At 40.3% G+C, this 21,347-nt stretch overlaps 1 protein-coding gene across 3 annotated transcripts in view; it reads right to left on the bottom strand.

The window, feature by feature from the left end:
• Positions 1 to 21,347, bottom strand: part of UBE3C (ubiquitin protein ligase E3C) — a 129,519-nt gene that overhangs the window by 43,800 nt on the left and 64,372 nt on the right. For all 3 annotated transcript variants that reach the window (XM_024249660.3, XM_024249661.3, XM_024249663.3), the window contains 5 exons: positions 16,617 to 16,774; positions 16,237 to 16,469; positions 7,242 to 7,346; positions 3,435 to 3,522; positions 857 to 954 (listed from right to left, as the gene is read on the bottom strand). In XM_024249660.3, the coding sequence (XP_024105428.1) occupies positions 857 to 954; positions 3,435 to 3,522; positions 7,242 to 7,346; positions 16,237 to 16,469; positions 16,617 to 16,774 (682 nt within the window). The remainder of the gene's footprint in view (positions 1 to 856; positions 955 to 3,434; positions 3,523 to 7,241; positions 7,347 to 16,236; positions 16,470 to 16,616; positions 16,775 to 21,347) is intronic.

Here is a 21,347-nt window from a genome sequence, read left to right as displayed (position 1 = left end):
AAAAAAAAAAATAGTAGTGTTTCCAGGCCAGGTGTAGTGGCTGATGCCTGTAATCCCAGCACTTTAGCAGGTCAAGGTGAGATGGTGGCTTGCGCCCAGGAGTTTGAGGCTGCAGTGAGCTATGATCACAGCACTGCTTTCTAGCCCAGGTGACAGAGTGAGATCCTGTCTCAGAAAAATAAAAATAAAACAGTGTTTCTGATAAATAACTTAAACATGAATGTACAGAAGCATATCTTCACAAAAAATTGGCTTTTTCAAAAACAATGCAAAATTTTACCCCCCCTTTGAGATAGGTTCTGGCTTTGTTGCCCAGGCTGGAGTGTAGTGGCGTGATCTTGGCTCACCACAACCTCTGCCTCTTAGGCACAAATGATCCTCCTACCTCAGCATCCCGAGTAGCTGGGACTACAGGTACACGCCACCATGCCCAACTAACTTTTGTATTCTTTGTAGAGACAGGGTTTCGCTATGTTTCCCAGGCTGGTCTTAAACTCACGGGCTCGATCCGCCTGCCTTGGCCTCCCAAAGTGCTGGGATTGCAGGCAGGAGCCACTGTACCTGGCCAAACAATGCAAAATTTAATAGAGAAAAATGACGTTAGACCCTCGTTATAAGAAATCTATAGTGTTACTGGCTTTCAATCAGTTGTAACTAAGAAAATACTTACAGTTTATAAAAAGAGGTATCTGGTTGGGTTTTATAAATCATTCTTAGCTATTTCAGCCTAATGAGAAAAGTATGTTATGTAATCAGCCAGGTACTAGGCACCTTTAGAGATTTCTTTGGTGGGTGTGTGTTAATTTCTTAACACTAATATGATACGTAGTGACAATAAAGAAGCCAAATTGCATACCTTTACTCGTTCCTCAAATGGAACCACAAAAGGCAACTCTGTCAGGACAGCAAGCTGTCTTTCCTCAGACACAGACAGCGGCGGGGACTCCAAACCCACTACAACACATTTTAAAACCTTAATTAGTTCACTTGTACTTTCCCCTGCATTCCCACTGACAATTCTTAAGGTGAAGATTCTTGAAATCATCCTGATTAACTCATTTATCTAAATCCAGTTCCATGAACACATCCCTGCCTCAGGTAGACCCATGAGCCATGCACAGTGCAGGATCAGCACAGTAGCTCCCCGAATACATACCTTGATCGAATATTAAAGATGTCCCAATCAACAACCACACTTCCACTCCAGCTGTCTAGCACATCTCAAGTGCACAGCTAGATGTGCACGCCTAGCAATGGTGATGAGGCCCGAATGCAGCCAGATCCAGCAGTGGGAGGTGCCCCGGCCACCCCCGAGCACCTTCGTGCCCTTTTCCTCCTACTACGGTAACAAAGTTCCTCCCAGACCAGGCGCGTACATGAGATGGCGCCTGGGAGAAGGCTGTATACACAGTGGGCCCCAGGCAGTATTTCAGGAATAAGCACATATCCCATTCCTTTCCAACAATAAATCATAACTTGGCCTCTTAAAACTCATTTCAAGGAGCTGGGGATGGCAGCTTATGCCTGTAATCCCAGGCTGAGGCGAGAGCAACCCTTGAGCTCAGGAGTTTGAGAAACTGAGCATCACAGAGAGACCTTGCCTCTACAAAGAAAATTTTTTAAAAAATTAGCTGGGCATGGTGGCATGCGCCTATAGTCCCAGCTACTCAGGAGGCTGAGGTGGGAGAACTGCCTGAGACTGCGGAGTTCAAGGCTGCAGTGAGCTGTGATTGCACCATTGCACTCCAGCTTGGTGACACAGTGAGACCCTGTCTCAAAAAAAAAAAAAAGTAAGGTGTTAGGTGAAGGTATCTTAGACATCATATCAAAAGCACAATTTCATTAAAGAAAAAAATGGCAAATGGGATTCTATCAAAATTTAAAACTTCTCCTCCTTGAAAGACACTGCTAAGAAAAGAAAAAGACAAGCCACAGATTGGGACAAAATATTTGAAAATCACGTATCTGATAAACTATATCCAGAATAGCTTTATAACTCTCAAAATTCAATAACTAAAAAACATGTTCACAGGCAGTGTGCAGTGGCTCACATCTGTAATCGTAGTACTTCGGGAGGCCAAGGTGGGAAGATCCCTTGAGCCCAGGAGTTAAAGGCCAGCCTGGGCAACATATGGAGATTCCATCTCTACAAAAAAATTAAAAAATTGGCCCGGTGTGATGGCACACGCCTGTGGTCACAACTACTTTGGAAGCTACGGCAGGAAGATCGCTGAAGCCCAGGAAGTCAAGGCTGCAGTGAGCTGTGATTGCACCTCTGCACTCCAGCCTGAGCACACAGTGAGACCCTGTCTCCAAAAAAAAAACAAACAAAAAAAACCCAAGAAAACAAAAGAAAAAAACAAATTCATGAAAAAGATGCTGAATATCATTAGTCGGCTGGTAGACACAAATTAAAACCACAATAAGATACCATTTCCCACCTTTTATAATAGCCAAATTTTTTTTTTTTTTTTAGACAGTCTTGTACTGTCACCCAGGCTGGAGTGCAGTGGTGTGATCTCGGCTCACTGCAACCTCCACCTCCTGGGTTCAAGCGATTCTCCTGCCTCAGCCTCCCAAGTAGCTGAGATTACAAGTGCCCGCCACTACGCTCAGCTAGTTTTTTGTATTTTTAGTAGAGATGGGGTTTCACTATGTTGGTCAGGCTGGTCTTGAACTCCTGACCTCGTGATCCGCCCACCTCGGCCTCCTAAAGTGCTGGGGATTACAGGCGTGAGCCACCACACCCGGCCCATAGAATTTTTTAAAAAAATGACAACTATAAGTGCTGGTGAGGACTGGGAACAACAGAGGCTCTCATTCATTGCTGGTCTGAATGCAAAGCCGTGCAGCCACCCTGGAACACAGTTCTGCAGCTTCTCATCAAGTTAAACATAAACTTGCCAAATATCTCAAGATTCTTACTCCCAGTGAAACTTACTCCATGTCAAACAAAATGTATGTTCACAGAAAAACCTGTACATAGATGTTTATAGCAGCTGTACTCGTATTCCCAGAGATTGAAAAAATAACCAAATGTCTTTCAACCAATGAATGGATTCACAAACTGTGGTGCATCCCCACACTGGAATACTGCTGAGCAACAGAGGCAACAATCAACCCACACAGCACCCTCAAATGCACCGTGCTGACCAAAAGGAGCCAGGAGCAGACTACACAGCATGGTTCCCTTTGGAGGCCTTTTGCAAAAGGCAAAGTGACAGGACGAAACAGAAATGGGTGGCTGCTGAAGAGGTGGCCGCAATGGAGCTAGAGGCAATTTTGGGGGTGATGAAACTTTTCTACATGGTAGCTCCTGGTGGGGGTGACATGGCTCTGTAAGTTTATGAAAAATAACAGATCTGTAGATTAAAGGAGTGAATTTGACAGCATGTAATTCATACCTCAGTAACCCTGTGTCCTAGAGAACTCACCGTCCAGGGTGGACTGCAGCGGGCCTATCCTCCCCATCCGCCGGAACCTCCACACATGTCTGGATGCTGGCACATAGAGCTGAGTGACCTGTCGGGGGCAATCCTGGTTCAGAACTCCCCTGTGCTCCAGCACACACTTTGACCTGATCACACTTGAACAGAATTGGTGCTGGACATTTCTCTACTGGGGGCTGGGCCCTCTCTCTGACCTCGTACCTTCATGTCCCCTTTTGCTTTACCTTTTCAGGTCCTCTCTCATGCTAGCTATCCTTTCATACTTTTATAGTTAACTATGTTTTGTAATATGCCCCAAAATATCTCTAATTGTTTTATTTGATGATGCATAGTATCTAAACACAGTAAAATAATATAATTGCTTTATGAAGCAAAATAGATCACTTTAAAAATTATTATTATCAAAGAGTCACTTTCTAGTTTTTTTTTCAATTTGGTTGAGGCAGTATTCAAATAAAATAGACATAGTATATTTTCTCAAGTTATTTTTCATCTGTCAGTTCCTCTCATCCCTTATTTTTGGTCCTTACAATTTTTTATTTTTTGATACAGGGTCTCACTCTGTCACCCAGGCTGGAACGCAGTGGTGCGACCTCAGCCCACTGCGACCTCCACCTCCTGGTTTCAAGTGATCCTCCCACCTCAGCCTCCTGAGTAGCTGGCACTACAGGTGTATACCATCATGCCTGGTTAATTTTTGTACTTTTTGTAGAGATGGGGTTTTGCTATCTTGCCCAGACTGGTCTTGAACTCCTGAGCTCAAGCAATCCACCTGCCTCAGCATCCCAAAGTGCCCGGGTCACAGGCGTGAGCGACCACACCCGGCCGGCCCTTGCAATTTTTTTTTTTTTTTTAAATGGAGTCTCATTCACTCTGTTACCCAGGATGAAATGCAGTGGCCTGATCTTGGCTCACTGCAACCTCTGCCTCCCAGGTTCAAGCGATTCTCCTGCCTCAGCCTCCCAAGTAGCTGGGATTACAGGCGCATGCCACTATGCCTGGCTAACTTTTGTATTTTTAGTAGAGATGGGGTTTCACCATGTTGGCCAGGGTGGTCTCGAACTGACCTCAGGTGATCCGCATACCTCGGTCTCCCAAAGTGCTGGGATTACAGGTGTGAGCCACCGTGCCCAGCCACCCTTGCAATTTTTAATGAAGAAACTTTTATCCTGTAAAATTTCCCATAATCTAGATTTTGCTAATTGCACCCTCATGGTGTTGTTAAAGATGTACTTCTAACCCCTCTGTTTCCTGTAATTTTGTAGTTAGATGTAGAGGTTCCACCACATTTAGATTTAACTTTCTGGCGAGAACATTTCCTAGGTGGTGTGGGATGCTCGATCATCGAGAGGCCCCCCCTCTCCGCCATCTCTGCTTTTCACTGCAGAGGTGAAACCTACTTCAAGTGTGGGTGTGTGCACCGTACTACCAGTTGGTGATGAGATAAGGGACTTGTGCCAAAATATAAATCAATTAAATCACTAAGCACACTGCTGGGTTCAGCTGACATTTTCCCATCGCACAACTTTCTGGAGTAAGGAAGAGGTGCAGTTATTTGCATTCTGGGACAGGACCCTCCTCTCCTGCGAGGCCAACACACCATCTCAGACCAGCAGACCCTAGACACGCGCTGCACCTGGAGTGGCACCGCCCTGGTCATCTCCTTCACCAGAGCCTGCAACAGGCTGATTCCAGTTTGCAAAAATCCTTTTCACGTAGTATTGGCTGGAATACTTCTACGCAAAAGATCACACACTGTTTTGCCTGAGGTACAGTTTATAAATGAAAGGTGGGTTAAATGCTTGAGTACTTCTTTTTTTCAAAACTATTCAAAGTAATGAGATGGTTCCTTTGCATCCTACAAATATGACGACGAAGGGTTTTGTTAGCACCTTTGCGAACTCAGAGTTAGCTGCTTTCATGAATGCTTCAAGTTTCCGCCCATGACCAGCTAGAGACAGGCTCCTAACCCTGTCTCCCAGGCCCAGCCACCCTGCAATGGCTTCCTCGCTCTCCAGCATGACAGAACACTCCTCACCCATCTTGCAGGGTCTTCCCCAGACCTGGAACCAAGCACCGTGCCAGGACTGCTTCTTTTGCTGTGAAGCAACCCTGGCCTGGGCCCCGGAGCTGTTCACTGCTGGGGGATCTGCCACCACTGCTATACCTTGTCAGTGGGCAGAGTTAGAAGCAACAGGCTTAACTCACAAATATCTCATGAGGACATAGTCATGCTTATAAAATTGTTCTGAAACACTCCTGTTTTCTCTCCTCGAATATTTCTTTGACATGGTTTCTTTTTTTTTTTTTCTTTATTTTCTGAGACGGAATCTTGCTCTGTCGCCCAGGCTGGAGCGCAGTGGCGTGATCTCGGCTTACTGCAACCTCCGCATCCCAGGTTCAAGTGATTCTCCTGCCTCAGCCTCAGTCCCAAGTAGCTGGGACTATAGGCTCACACCACCGTGCCCGGCTAATTTTTTGTATTTTAGTAGAGACTGGGTTTGACCATGTTGCCCAGGCTGGTCGCAAACTCCTGAGATCAGGCAATCCACTTGCCTTGGCCTCTCAAAGTGCTGGGATTACAGGCATGAGCCACCGCGCCTGGCCGACATGGTTTCTTTTATACCCTCCACCACTCCATCTCCTACTCCCAAGATTCTGAAATGAATCCAGTTATGACTTTTTCTCAAGAACTGAAAATACTTTATGTCCCTCTGTTAACATCACTTACATTTTTTGGTTTTCCTGGAGACAGAATCTCGCTCTGTCACCCAGGCTGCAGTGCAGTGGCACGATCTTGGCTCACTGCAACCTCCGCCTCCAGGGCACAAGGGATTCTCATACCTTAGCCTCCTGAGTAGCTGGGACTACAGGGGGACACTTACCATGCCCGGCTAATATTTGTATTTTCTTTCATTTTTCTTTTTTTTTGAGACGGAGTTTCACTCTTATCACCCAGGCTGCAGTGCAATGGCACAGTCTCAGCTCACTGCACCTCTGCCTCCCAGGTTCAAGTGATTCTCCTGCCTTAGCCTCCCGAGTAGCTGGGATTACAGGCGTCTGCCACCACGCCCAGCTAATTTTTGTATTTTCAATAGAGATACAGGGTTTCGCCATGTTGGCCAGGCTGGTCTCGAACTCCTGGCTTCAACTGATCTGCCCGTCAGCCTCCTGAAGTGCTGGGATTAGAGGCATGAGCCACCGCGCCTGGCCACTTAAATTTTTTACTAACGTATCATACTACTGAATCTGCTTTAGATGTAGGTGTTAGTAATATTCAAATTTGTCTCTGTTCTTTTAGAAAATCAAGGATAAAGGACTGGTGTGGTGGCTCACGTCTGTAATCCCAGCACTTTGGGAGGCCAAGGTAGGAAGATCACTTCAGGCTGGGAGTTTGAGACCACCACGGGCAAACATAGCAAGATTCCGTCTCAAAAAAAACCACAAAAATTAGGTATAAGATCTATCTCTTTTAAATACTAGACATATATTAATACTAATAAAAGCAAAATATTTTTCAACCTCACAAAGAATCATTAAGGCTTTAATATAATCTCAGGTTAAAAAGGAAAATTGAGGATTAATAACTCAGAATATCATTTTAAGTCAATGATACTGCTATATGTTCCATTAAGAAGTTGGCGTAAGAGTTAGTAACAAGGTTTATCATTACTATTTAGTCATATGAGTCATAAAATAAATAATTTTAAAGTGCTTAATTCTTCTCTCCAGAAAGACACAAGCTGAATGTATTTTTTAATGATAAATATTAAAAAGATCTTTCAATAACACCTTATCTGCTTTAATATCTTCTTGTTCTGACAGCCAGTGGTTTGGAGGACAAAAATTTCTCCTCGTGTCTCTGGACTTCAACATTTTCACCAGATTGGTGATAACCTGAAAAGAAAGAACAAATCCGTGTCACACACGTGAGCTCAGCAGCACAATGCACAGTGAGCAATACATTCGCTCGAGGAGGAGCACACAGCAGTGGTGCAGGAACCCAGGTCGAGCCGGACACCAAACCCGCTCACAGAAAAGGGCTTCTTTTTGCCATCACAAAGCAGCTATCTGCCAACAAATACGTGCAGAAAAACAAACACATGTACATGATAATTTTTTAAGTTACAATGGAGGTGGTGATTAAGCTTTGAAACACAAATTTGGTGGGAGCTACATGAACACAAAGAAAGAAAGAACAGACACTGGATCTACTTGAAGGGAGAGGGTGGGAGGAGGCAGAGGGTAGAAAAGATGACTACTGGGGACCTAGCTTAATACCTGAGTGATCTAATGATGTGTACAACAAACTCCGATGACATGTTTATCTATGTAACAAAACTTCACATGTACCCCCAAACCTAAAATATTAAAAAAAAAACACCCACGAATTTGGAAATGTCTTAGCTCATCTGAGTTCTAATGAAAGATCCCTCTAAGTGGTGCAATTTTGTAAAACTTTTTCCTGAAATAGCATTTCTGAGTTTTCTGAGAAACAATGTACTAACGGCACTAGGGGAAAAAAGCAGCACCCCAGATATCACTGTCACATCTCCCAAAGAAAAAACAATTGCAGCACTTGCCTCACATAAGCAAATGAAGTCAGGTCTGTGATTATAACACCAGAAAAATCGAGTCTGATCTCCTTGATAACCTTTCCAAACAGTCTGGCCTGGACATACTTCACTATGTCATCACAGCTTAGTATTTTATTATGGTTTTAAAAAATTACAATATTCTTTCAGAACAGTTCCTCTCTGGTTGTTGTGCAGTGAGTGCCTCACAAATAGAATCCAACTAGCCACCTTGGAACCTAGCAGGTACTAAATGACTGACTTGAGATCAATAATTCTGAATTTTATAATACATGATTAAAGAGATATAATAGCATTACTTTAAAAAGACCTGAAGTTCTCTACCGAATAGAAATGCATTTTGTAATAAACAAAGATAAACCAAAATTGTAAATCCAACATTTTAAATATCTACAACCAGGACTGGATCATATAACTACTACAGAGCTCAAGACAGCGTTTTCTGAAAAAGTCGGCCAGGCCTGTATGCATGCTGCCTCTAATTATAGACAACGGAAATCACCACAGAAAAAACAAAATCAGGACAATCTGATTCATAATACACCCGCTGGATAGATTAGAAATAACATTTCTAATATATATTATATATACTAATTTATATAATTTATATTATATATTATACAATTTATATTATAATTATAAATTGTATAATATATACCATGTATCTAGTATATATAATATATAAATTTATAATATATCTCATCTATACTGGATATATTAGATATATTATAAAGATCACACAATCAATTGTTGAGATTTCCCTTTAAAATTCCATAATTTAGCATTTACATACAATGAAATACAAATGCTTATTTTATGCAATGCAAATCCAAGGCATGCAGGGACACCAGAAATTCTGTATGCCCAAGGAAAAAGGGGAAGGGTACTTGGGTTGATATCTCAGGCCACTACAATGTGGACACCCCTTGAATGACCTACCCGTGGACAGAGAAAAAGTGTTATTCGAGCAATTTGGTCATGCAGATAAAACTGCATAGTAAAAACCCACTCAAGATCGAAGATGCACCTTTATAAGTGGTGGATATTTCATACCAATTTAGAAGTGGCGATTATCTTGTGGCATTTTAAAACCTATCACAACGCTATGGAAATACTATCCTTCTTAAACGAGTGGAAATGTTTAGTTAAGTAATCAGGGTAAACTGGAGTCAGTTATTCCTTGACCCTTTGACTCCATGGTGTTGCTCAGGGGCTCAGCTGCACACACAACATCTTATGATTAATGGTTTCTTATGCAGCCTAGGCAGCCTGGGGAGAGCCTCATTATTGGTTCTGTCTGGTTAACTGTTTGGCTGAAACAAAGTACTGTCATTGACCCAATACACTAATTCTTGAAAGTCATTCATTTTACTCTTCAAAAGCAAAGATGAAATCTCAATGAGCTATGCTAATTACATGTGCTATCCTTGTATGGGATAAATTCAGGTAGTCCACACAGAGCACACACCCTTCCAAAAGTAACAGAAGTACAATCTTTTTGTATGAAGATGATCATGTCTGGCCTTTCCATTTTTATGACCAATTGATACTTTAAATAAATCCAGATTTAATAGTTACCATGCTGAAATCAGCCCTTTCATAATCACCCCAACCGTTAACAAAGGTCATGCTTTCTGACATATTTACATATTTAATTGCATCATCCCACGGAATCCTGGGGTCCCCATGAATTTATCATCCCCAAGGAAACTTAGCTTTATTGAGGGGGTAACTTGCTCCAGGTCAGGCAATGGAAAGATCAGGTCTGCCTAACTCCTAGGTATCTATTTCTATTCAATCTCTCATGAGAACATTTTCTACAGATTACAAACATTATCAAATTATATGAGACAATTAAGTTCTCATTTACATTATTCTACTAATTATACAATTAAATGTTAAAAAAAATTTCAATATAGTGTATCCTCTTTCATATTTCCTATCCTAAATATGAAAAAAGAAGTAATCACATGTTACCAATATAACATGCCAGTACCATGGATCCTTGGTGAATCAAAAAAAGGGGGTGGAGGGAGATGGGGAGAAAGGAGGAGGAAAGGAGAAGGTAAAAAAGTGAGTCCAGCCAAGAGAGTTATGTTAAGGATGGGATATCAAGATAGACGGCACTGTGGTAATGCATGGTTTAATAAACATCAAATAATAAATTTATATTTATTTATATCAAATAATATATTTTTAGTATAAGTATGTCCAAAATATTGCTTTCTTTAAAGTATGTCCACAATATTGCATGGGACATAACTACATTTTTTAAAGTAATTGTGATTTATCCGTAATTCAATTTTAACTAGGTGATCTGCCTTTTTATTTGCTAAATATGGCATGACTAGGCCTGGACCAATTCCCAAAATACTTATTTAGAATATCAAATGCCAAATCTTAAAATTCAACTAAGAACATTTTTCCCTCCTTCGTATCAACTATTTTTCTCCTAAGTTTTAATGAAAAATATAAACATGAAAATTTGACTGGATCCATTTTGTGATTTCAAAACACCTTAACACATTCCTTTTTTCACAGTCACTTTCAGAATCACAAACTCAACTGCTCTACAAGTATCTAGCACCAAAAAGGGAGTTTGTAGAGGCAACCATGCCAAATCACATAAAGTGACTAAATGTGCTCAAAGTGAGTTATCTGTAGGGTTAGGCCTGTGGCTCTTAACCTTTACTGCATTTTAGAATCACCTGGAGTACTAAGAAAAGCCCACCACAGGCATGCTGCCATCACTGACTCGAATTCAATTAGTCTGAGGTGGAGCCAGTTGAGTTTTCAACTGCTCTTCCAGATGACTCTGATAGGTAGTTAACGACTTGAGAACCAGTGTTGTACGTTATATGAAATAAGATAGCAAACACTGGAACAACTAGCTGTATCTAGCTGAATATACACAATTTTACTGGATTTTAAGTTCTGAAATACAATAGCATTATGTCCATCTGATGTGTTAACTCTTGTCCCTCCTCTCATGTTCTTCCATGCCAGATCAAAACGTTACATTAAATAAATGCAGAAACTAATACATTATTCAAGTACTAATAAATTTATTCAGAAATGCACACACTGCCGGGCGCAGTGGCTCACATCTGTAATCCTAGCATTTTGGGAGGCCGAGGCAGGCAGATCACTCGAGCCTAGGAGTTCAAGACCAGCCTGGGTAACATGGCGAAACGCCATCTCTACAAAAAATACAAAAATTAGCTGGGTGTGGTGGCGCATGCCTGTAGTCCCAGCTACTCAGGAGGCCGAGATGAAAGAATCACTTGAGCCTCGGGGGTGGAGGTCGCAGTGAGATCGAGCGGCTGTACTCCAGCCCGGGCAACAGAATGAAACCCTGTCTCAAAAAAAAAAAAAAAAACCCACAAAGGTACACAACTGTTACACATGCTCTATTACGTGCCATTTGAATGAAAAATAGTTGATGCTGTAAGCAGGTTTCCCTTAACCCCAATATTAAAAAGATCAAGTAGATAACTGCTTAGAAACATACCAACTCCTTATAAAAATCACACTTGACAACTGTTCAAGGTAAACGTTGTAAATTAACAGGCACTGTTTTCACAAGATCGCTATGTTTGAGAGTTCATGGCAATGATGATCATAAGAAAATCTTGCTTAACTGACCTTGGGGAAATATTCTTACGCACTAGCTGTATTATCACAAATGTATATATAAATTAGATGACAAGGCTATTAATCCTAAATTGTGACATTTCTGCATGGAGATGGATATTTAGATATAGTATTGCAACCAAAAAATTAAGTACATATAGTCCAAGTTTTGAAGGGCAACTGAAAGACTAAATTGCATCATAACACAAAATAAAAGTATCTTTTTTATCTTAAATGTGATATGTAAAATCTGGTAACTAAAACCAAACAACTGAGTTAATTATTTTTTTTTCTTTCTAGAGTAGATCTAGTCCTGAAACCAGATGAGTTAGTTCTTTAAAAAGCAAAACACAAAGCATACTTAGCATACAATTTCCAGGTTCTGAAGTGCAGTAAATGTGTAATGTGGGAAATACATCAAATGAGAATGGATTTTTACAATTTGACTTCATAAGAAGAATATATAAAAGTAACATGTCAGAAAAAGCTCTAAGAACATGACCTCGTTGGAAAACAACCGTTTTCCTCAAGTGAGTCAAGTGCCAGACGACGCAGCAGCTGGTGCTTCTCTCCTGTGTGCTTCCACAGGACCGGCCTCTGCGGTTTGCTGTTTCCCACTGTCATTAGCTGAATGCATGTCTCCTTCACTACGTGGTGATACTGCAGGAACAGGCACCCAGTGTGAATTCATTTATTAGCATAGAGCTGTGTCACTATGGGTGGGATGAATACTGTGAGTATTCAAATAACTGAGAATAAAACACTCTAACCTATGAAAGTCATTAAGTATCTGGTATGCACTGCTGCTGTCAAGGGTTAACCAAATTTTATATAGCCCTTAGTTACTACTTGCTAACCCATTTATGCCTAGTGTTCCATTACTGGAACGCTAAGCTTGTGGGGTTTATATTCTACTGCTCAAGGTCATTGCCAAGGCCTGATTTTTCACACAAAAAATTTGCAACCTCTGGCATAAACGGGTTAAAAACTGGAGTATTTTGAAAAACAGTATTCTTCAGCACATATTTAAAACACTATAAAATTACTTCATATAGTATCCACTTTAGTAGTCAAAAACCAAAAACAAAATCAACCAAAATCTTCAATAACAGAAAAGGATATGGCACAGCGCTACAAGCTTTGGGTCTCTTGGTTGTAACATAGACAGTCAAATGGCCGCATGTTAGGATTATATTAATAGGGCACTGCTGTTGCTTTACTACTTTTTAAAAATAGCTTTTTGGAACTGAAAAAATACAACTTAACCACTAAGGAAGTAAAAAAATCACTCATAGTATGGCTCTCTCTCTCTCTCTCTCCAGACATATGGATAATGAGGGCATGAGAACCTTCCTCCTCATTCCCTGCCACTTCCTCCTGTTTTCCTATCACAGGAGGTAACTCCTGTTAAGTTCGGTAGATGCACACAGACATCTCAAAACAGGATTTCCTATCTCATCAAGCTAAAGTAATTATAGCTATAAATTACACTTCAAGAGGAGTTTATAAATTTGATAAATGCACAAACTGTTTTAGCAGTGTCAAGGCAGGGCTTAGAAAGTGACCTCAATTCTTACAGTGACAAAGAAAGATGACTCTATCCACTTAAAATTCTATGTTCTGTGACCAGCCAACAGAGCCTCTCACACAAATGACTTTGGGAGGACCATGATACGACTGAAAAATGAAAACGGTCGGTGTTGAAGGAGTCAGGTCTCATCATCTGCAATTGTGTCAAAATCAATGGAAGGCAGGAGATCATGGGCAAAACGCTTTTGCGTTCTTTGGTTGATTCTACCTCGAATTCTTCAACTCAAATTTGGCACAACAACAGTATGAAAAATGCTGATAAAATTTGTATTTTTTTCAGAAGGGGAATGTAGAATAGCAGCTGGTTCTACCATCATATACATGACCTCATCTGTAATACAAATTATAGTATCTTTCTCACAGAACTATTGTATTAAATGAATATATGCAAAACTCTTAGAATACTGCCCAAAACACAGTTAACTACAGAGGTGTAAGTTCATACATCTTCATAATAGAGACAGTATTTTCTTAAAAGAAAAGCTAATAGCAGCTGATTACTCAAAAATTATGCAGTGATTTTTATTTTGGGGGCTCAGCTCAACAGCAGGTAGCATAAAATGGTTTGGGGGACAGGTGACCAAAGAACAGAAATCCTTTAAAAAAAAAAAGGTCTTTAAACAATTCTAAACTCAAAAGGTCTTACAACAACTTGATTTCAAACCTAAAACAATCACCACCACCAACAAAAAAAAAGGTAAATTTTCACCCTCTTTTTTTTTTTTTGGAGAGAGTCTCACCCTATCGCCCAGGCTGGAGTGCAGTGGTGCTATCTCAGCTGACTGCAACCTCTGCCTCCCGGGTTCTAGCAATTCTCCTGCCCCAGCCTCCCTAGTAGCTGGGATTACAGGCGTGCATCATCACGCCCAGCTAATTTTTTGTATCTTTAGTAGAGATGGGGTTTCACCATGTTGGCCAGGCTGGTCTCAAACTCCTGACCTCGTGATCCACCCGCCTTGGCCTCCCAAAGTGCTGGGATTATAGGCGTGAGTCACCACACCCGGCCTCGCCCTAATTCTTAAAACCTTCAATGATTAATAAAGCGGCAGGGAGTCATTTTGAGGCATAAGAAAATTCTGTACAAACTCTTCATTTAATGCTTAACCAAAACAAAATAAGGCCAGGGTGGAAAATATCTTATATGGCATTATTAAATTCAGAGATTTCTACATACTAAAGATAAGCCTGTCATGGAAATTATGAAACTCTCAACAGGTGCCATAAAACAGTGAAATTATCTGATATCATACACAACACCTGATATTGCGCATCATGGAAAGCTTTATTAACAAAGACCCCAGGGTTTAATCAAATATTGAAAGGAAAACAAATATGCTACCGTTAACACCCACGTCCAGGAAAAGCTTATATAAGAACTATAAGTTTTAAATAGGTGAGATTGCTTATTTTTTAACATAGAAAAATTGCAAAATTGTCAATCTTTAAGAAAGGATATAGTAAAGGCTTACTATGTGACCTTTCCAGTTTACTTAGGAATACAGAAATAGGTAATTAAAATAAATTGTGCAAACATATATTACATCAATCTGCCCAAATTATAAATTCAACGATGCATTAGGACTGTATTCAGTGCAATCAAAACATTATCAGTTACTGCTGCTGCTGCTAATGCTCATGCTCCTAAGAGAAATGTGTTGTAAAACCAGGCAGAACGGGCTGGAGAGAGACTCTTGTGGACTTGGAGGATGAATAAGCATTCCTTAATTAGCCCATCAGGTTAAGTGCAAGCATTAATGGGCCCTTCCTAAAGTCTAGCTTGACATCTTTCTCCAAACATGGCCAAGAAGAAAGTTCCATTAGCAATATTAATACAAGCTTAGTTGATCATTTTCATTCAATTAACTTCTTTCAATTAAATAGATAGCTTGACAAAAGCAGTGATAAAAGACCCAAAGGGACAGCTGATGACTCGAACTGAACATTAGTGTGCGAGAGGTTGCTGGTATTAAACGGACTGTAAATCTAGCATTCAATTTGGAAAATGCATTTCTTCTGCTCTCACTCCTTTAATGAGCAATTTTAGCTGACTAGATGTGTTTGCTGCAGAAATTTCATGGGAAGTCAAGCACCCTTTTCCTTTTCTTTTTTTCCATCCCAACAGTTACATTCTCACTGGTGGTGGTTTCCTGCCAACATTCCAACCACAGTAACTCAAAACTTCACTTTCTGGTTAAGAACAAAGATATGTTAAAATAATTTATATACAACTAGCATTAAAAATTAATGACCTATTTTACCTTGTTAATTTTTGAAAGGTTTGAAAAAATAATAAAATCTAAGAAATATTTAGTGAAAAATAAAAACATTTTAAAAACTGTATTTATATTTCAACGTGTCACAGTTAAGTAGTTAGGGCCACACAGAAAAGATGCATGTAACAAGGTTTAAAAACATGGTTTTAAGTGAGGCAAATGTAAATTAAAATGAAAGTAATTTTAGTTAATTAAATTACCTTAATTAATCAAAAGTACTAAAATTACTTTTCTTAATTAAAAAGTTATATAGGCCAGCTGCAGTGGCTCACGCCTATAATCCCAGCACTAGGGGAGGCAGAAGCAGGAGGAACCCATGAGGCCAGGAATTTGAGACCAGCCTGGGTAACACAGTGAGACTCTGTCTCTACAAAAAAACTAATAAATTAGCTGGGTGTGGTGGCACGTGCCAGTAGCCCCAGCTGAGTTACTCAGGAGGCTGAGGTGAGAGGATTGCTTGATCCCAGGAGTTCAAGGCTGCAGTGGAGTATGATGGTGTCATTGCACTCCAGCCTGGGAGACACATCAAGTCCATGTATTCAAAAAAAAAAAAAAAAAAAAAAAAGAAAAAAAAAAATCTTGCAAATTAAAACATGTCTGAAACAAACCTGCATTTTTATTCCTCTGCAACGAGTCAAGACAAAAATTTGTATATTTTTCAATGTCAGTAAACAAAAAAATACATATACTCTATACCTTAAATAACTGAATCCATCTTTTCTGTTCCATCTGTATGCATTGTTGCATTTCAGAGCTAGTAGTAACTCCAATACTCTGAAATGCTGTAATATATTCTTCTCGAACTTCTGGCTTGGTTTCTGGATAAGCCAACTTGATGATCCCCAGGCATGCATCTCGAAGGCATCGAGACAACATTATCAGCTCTTCTAAAGTAAAAGGCATCATTGATGATTGTCTTTGACCTACAACTAAAAAACATAATCCAGTTTTCTATCATTTCTTTTTCCATCTTTTAACACACACTGAAAGACTTAAAAAGCTTAAAACTTTTCTACTGTCTATGAAAACTGATGGGCCAAGTGGCCAGCAGCAAACTGGTTTCTCAAAATCCTTACCTTCTATGGGATCACCGAAGAATTCGTTATCATGTATGGAAATTAGTGAATGACTAAACAAGGAGCTAAAAAGGTAAAAGAGTGGGATGATTCGACTAGAATCTTCAAAAGACATAGGAGAACCCCTGGATATCACCTGAAGCAATGGTACCATAGACCTTGAATTAAAGAAAAGAAGAAAAAAACCAGTCACTTTAACATTAGTCTTAGTTTGGGAACTAATTAAAACATAACATCAAACAAATATAATCAGGGAAAGTAACATTTGCATTAGGAATTAAACTATTTAAAGGCAAGGTGAAGTCACCATGGCAATGCAGGTTAATAAACAGCATAGATTAATACAAAAAATAGCATACCAACCCATCAATCTTCACTAAGGTTTGTGCTACCTGTATCAACTGGATAATGGAGTTACTAAGAGTGAGCCAGTCATTCCCAGGCTAAGGCCCTAAGAAGAGCTCTAATAAGGCCACTATTCAAGACACACATGTACTTTTACTCTTATGAGGAAACCATCCCCCTTCCCTTCTACTCAACATATTTAATAAAGGCAAATCATTCTGGTCTCAGGAAAAATTTATCCAACGACTTACTTTTGGTAACGCTGAAAGCTATTCAATATTGAAGCCAAACTGGAACCTCAAGGAACAAAGTTTCCAGTTCTCTACAGTGGCCTTGCTCCCACTGGCCACTTTATTCACCAGCTCCCATCCTGCTCCTGCTTTCAGAGCAGCTAAGGTGGTCTTCACTCAGCAGCCTCTTTCACCCATCAAGAGCTATGATATATTAAAATAATTAGCCAGGTGTGGTGATAGGTGCCTGTAGTCCTTCCTAGTTACTTAGGAGGCTGAGGCAGGAGAATGGCTTGAGCCCAGGAGGCAGAGGTTGCCATGAGCTGAGATTGCGCCACTGCACTCCAGGCTGGGGAACAGAGACAGACTCTGTTTCAAAAAAAGTTTAAAAGAAAAAAAAAAAAAATGCTGAGTATGGTGGCTCACGCCTATAATCCCAGCACTTTGGGAGGCCGAGGTGGGTGGATCACAAGGTCAAGAGTTTGAGACCAGCCTGGCCAACATGGTGAAACCCCATCTCTATTAAAGATACAAAAAATTAGCTGGGTGTGGTGGCATGTGCCTGTAATCCCAGCTACTTGGGAGGCTGAAGCAGGGGAATCACTTGAACCCGAGAGGCGGAGGTTGCAAGGAGCCGAGATCGTGCCGTTGCACTCCAGGCTGGGCAACAGGGCGAGACTCTGTCTCCAAAAAAAATAAATAAATAAAACAGAGCTATGATATATTAAATTGACTTATTTCACCTAGAACTTCTTCCTTTTCTCTCGTTTTTAAGTCTGGTTCCTTGTCTTATGGAACATTTAGCTAACAGGCTCACCTGCAAGCTCTTTCTATAAAGTCCATGGTCCCCTCTACCAAGTCAAATCAATCACAGGTTAACGGACACTGTGAGCAAGATCACTCTCTTATCTCCCCAAATATCCATTTCCACAAAACTACAGGTATATATTAGATGAAATGTAACCAGGAGTCAGGATCTACAAATCATGTATGAAAGCAAAGCAGAAGGTAAGGCCACTTGTCATAATTAGCAGGGCCGTAAGGAGCTTGGCTGAGCCACCTGGAGCTTTTGAGTCTCCATGGTGCATGGTTCAGGGGAGGGCACTGCCATCATCTACTTTGAAAACAGGAACCCATATGTGCACCTGAAACTGTGTTCCCACAGAGAAGATACACTATGTCCACATGCTACACAACCTGAGCATACATGATCCATGTTTGTAGTTGTGACACTCTGTATTTAGCACTATGCTGAATGGATTCATCAATGAATGAATGCCATTCTTCCAAAATTTAAACGTTGTAGGGACATTCAAAAAGGGACAAAGTACAATTGTCCTACCTCATTGCCAACGCCAGGATGACACAAAAAGGTTGTTTATATGGAGGATAAAAAAGGCACGAGGCTGCCTTAACTGGACAGGGGTGGCTTCTTTCAACAGCCCTGCCTCTGAGAGCTGGAGCCCACTCCTGTGTCTTGATGAGCCTGCTTTCCACTGTTATCCCTGACAAGAATCCTTGTACTTGTACTGTTATCCCTGACAAGAATCATCACCACCAACACATCATCAGTTATGCACACATATTGCAGGATGCATAAAATTCTTATATTGGGTCCAAAAAAATAAGAGACAGGGTAATTAACCAACAAAAACTTATTTGTCCTCTTCAAACCCCCTGTGAAACAAGCAAAAGGAATGCATCATTTTTACTTTAATGACAAAAACTAGGATTGGCAAGAAGGATACGTGCCAATGCTGCCCTGCAGACAGGGCACAAACGAGACACAGGTCTCTCAGTTCTCTGCTGACCACTCTTTCTGCTATAAACAGACTCAAATATTCCTCTGATAACAGGTCAATCTCAAAGACTTATGTGCAAATAAAGTCTGTAACTTACTGTAATGGAAAAGACATTGATTCACACATAACTCAGGGGAGCTAGGTGAATTACTGACCATCAGTGAGACCCGAGGCAATCCCTAACCTCTGTCTAGATCTTGAGAACAAGGGTTTTCAAATTGCATGCCTGTGGGAACCACTCCTCCTCCTCGTCCAATGTCCCCCACCCTTGCAAAGAGCTTTTATTCTTAAGAACGGATTCTTGCTTTAACAGGTTTTCAGAATACTACTGTAGACTGTTTTGAGATTATTTATCAAACAGCCAACACCAGCACCTACTGCCCACACTGAAGACATCTGGGCAAGGCATCTCTATGTTATGTTGTAGTCAAGGGATGCCTAATGGAAAACAGTACCAGCTGGCTATGGGTTCCTTCATCTTCAAGAAGAAGGAAACTAAACTGGCTGATTTCAATAGCAAGTACTGAAAATGAGGTAAATGAATAAAGATGTTATTTGCAAAATGTCTGATGTGCCAAAATTCACTATCCATCTGGAGATTGTTTAAATGTGGTCTGCTAGACTGGGGTGAAGAATAGTGCTTCTCGGTTGGCCCCCAAACCATCTGTACCTCAATCACCTGATAAGCTTGTGAGGTTGTAGTCTCCAGGGTTTCTAACCCAAGTCTTAGGGCAGGACCAGAGAAGCCGAATTTTTTTTTTTTGAGACAAAGTTTCCCTCTTGTTACCCAGGCTGGAGTACGATGGTGCAATCTTGTCTCACGAAAATATGCATTTTAACACGCTCCCCTGATGATACTTCTGCCCACCAAAGCTGTAAGTCCTAGCAATGCAAGGCTTACTGTGAAACTATTTTTGACTTAAATTGAGTGCCAGTTTCAGAAAATCAGTCATTTCATTTTAAACTTTATTCCCAGTAGGAAATATGAGACATATACAGATGGTGCCTGACTTAAAATGGTTCAGTTTAGGATTCTGCAACTTCAAGATGGTCAAAGGTGATTCCCATTCAGTAGAAACCGTACTTTGAGTATCCATAAACCATTCTGTTTTTACGCTTTCAGTACAATATTCAATAAATTACATGGACATTCAACACTTTATTATAAAATTGGCCTAGTGTTTGATGATTTTTGCCTTGCTGTAGGCTAATGCACGTGTTTTGAGCACGTTTTAGGTAGGCTAGGCTAAGCTGTGAGGCCTCAGTAAGCTAGGTGTCTTGAATGCATTTCAACTTATGATATTTTCAACTTACAATGGGTTTATCAGGACATAGCCCCATTGTACCTCAAGGAGTATCTGTATTGAGAACGTATTAATACACTGTCAGTTTCTTGAGGAACTTCATTCTAATAAATTAAACAAGTAAAAAGACATTCAAATCATCAAACTGTCTTTTAATAAGATTTGTAAAACTACCCTATCATAAAATAGTATTAATAATTTAATATAATTAACAATATCCCACTTTTCTTTCACACACCATGACTCCATTTCCTTAGCAAGAGACAAATGCCATAAACAAATAAGCAATTATCAGGCAGAACTATGACAGTGTTTCTGTTGCTAAGCTGGGGCACTTATGGGTAAACGATAATTTCCTGTCCTAATGATTCTCAATCCCCTTCTGCCCAAAACAAACCTGTCACTAATGAAAACCAAGGCTGGCGTAGTCAGAAGTGGTTGAAATGCACCAAAAAACACAACAAAACATACTTAAAATCTTGTATTTTGGTTTCGAAATGAAAGAAAAGAACTTCTCAAGACAGTAAATCATTCTAGGAGTCTTTCGTCTCTGCTTTAGCCACCCACTGTTGATGCAAGATACCTCACTTAACCTTTATGAGCTTCACTAGTCACATTGGCTGCAGTAAAACTCCCCTTTCCTCACTTAAGATTCAATTAAAAAAATGAAAAATTTGAAGTAATAATATTGAGAAACTGACATTCCCCTTTCATTAGTATGAACTGTTTTGTCCAGATGATTTGAACACCAGTCCCATCATAAAGGGGCTGACTGTGCCTGGCTGAATAACATATGAATCTCTTTTGCTCTACATATTGCATGAAAAAGCTCAAAATCGAGAAATCTCAACAAGAGTTTTCATTATGACTGCACACAGCAAGTTAGATTGCAAATGAGTGTGTTTATATTTTAGATATACCACCCCAACCCATCAAAAATTCTTTCTTCTAACTTCTTGTTCCTAAAAAGAAAACAAGACCACTTTCTACACTCTTGCCCTACAACTGAGATGTGTCTTCCCACCACCGAATGAGCTGGTTCACAGCATG

Source organism: Pongo abelii, chromosome 6 (genome assembly GCF_028885655.2).
Source record: "Pongo abelii isolate AG06213 chromosome 6, NHGRI_mPonAbe1-v2.0_pri, whole genome shotgun sequence".
Classification (NCBI taxonomy): domain Eukaryota; kingdom Metazoa; phylum Chordata; class Mammalia; order Primates; family Hominidae; genus Pongo; species Pongo abelii.
The sequence above is the reverse complement of the archived record's forward strand: the minus strand, read 5'-3'. Positions and strand labels throughout refer to the sequence as shown.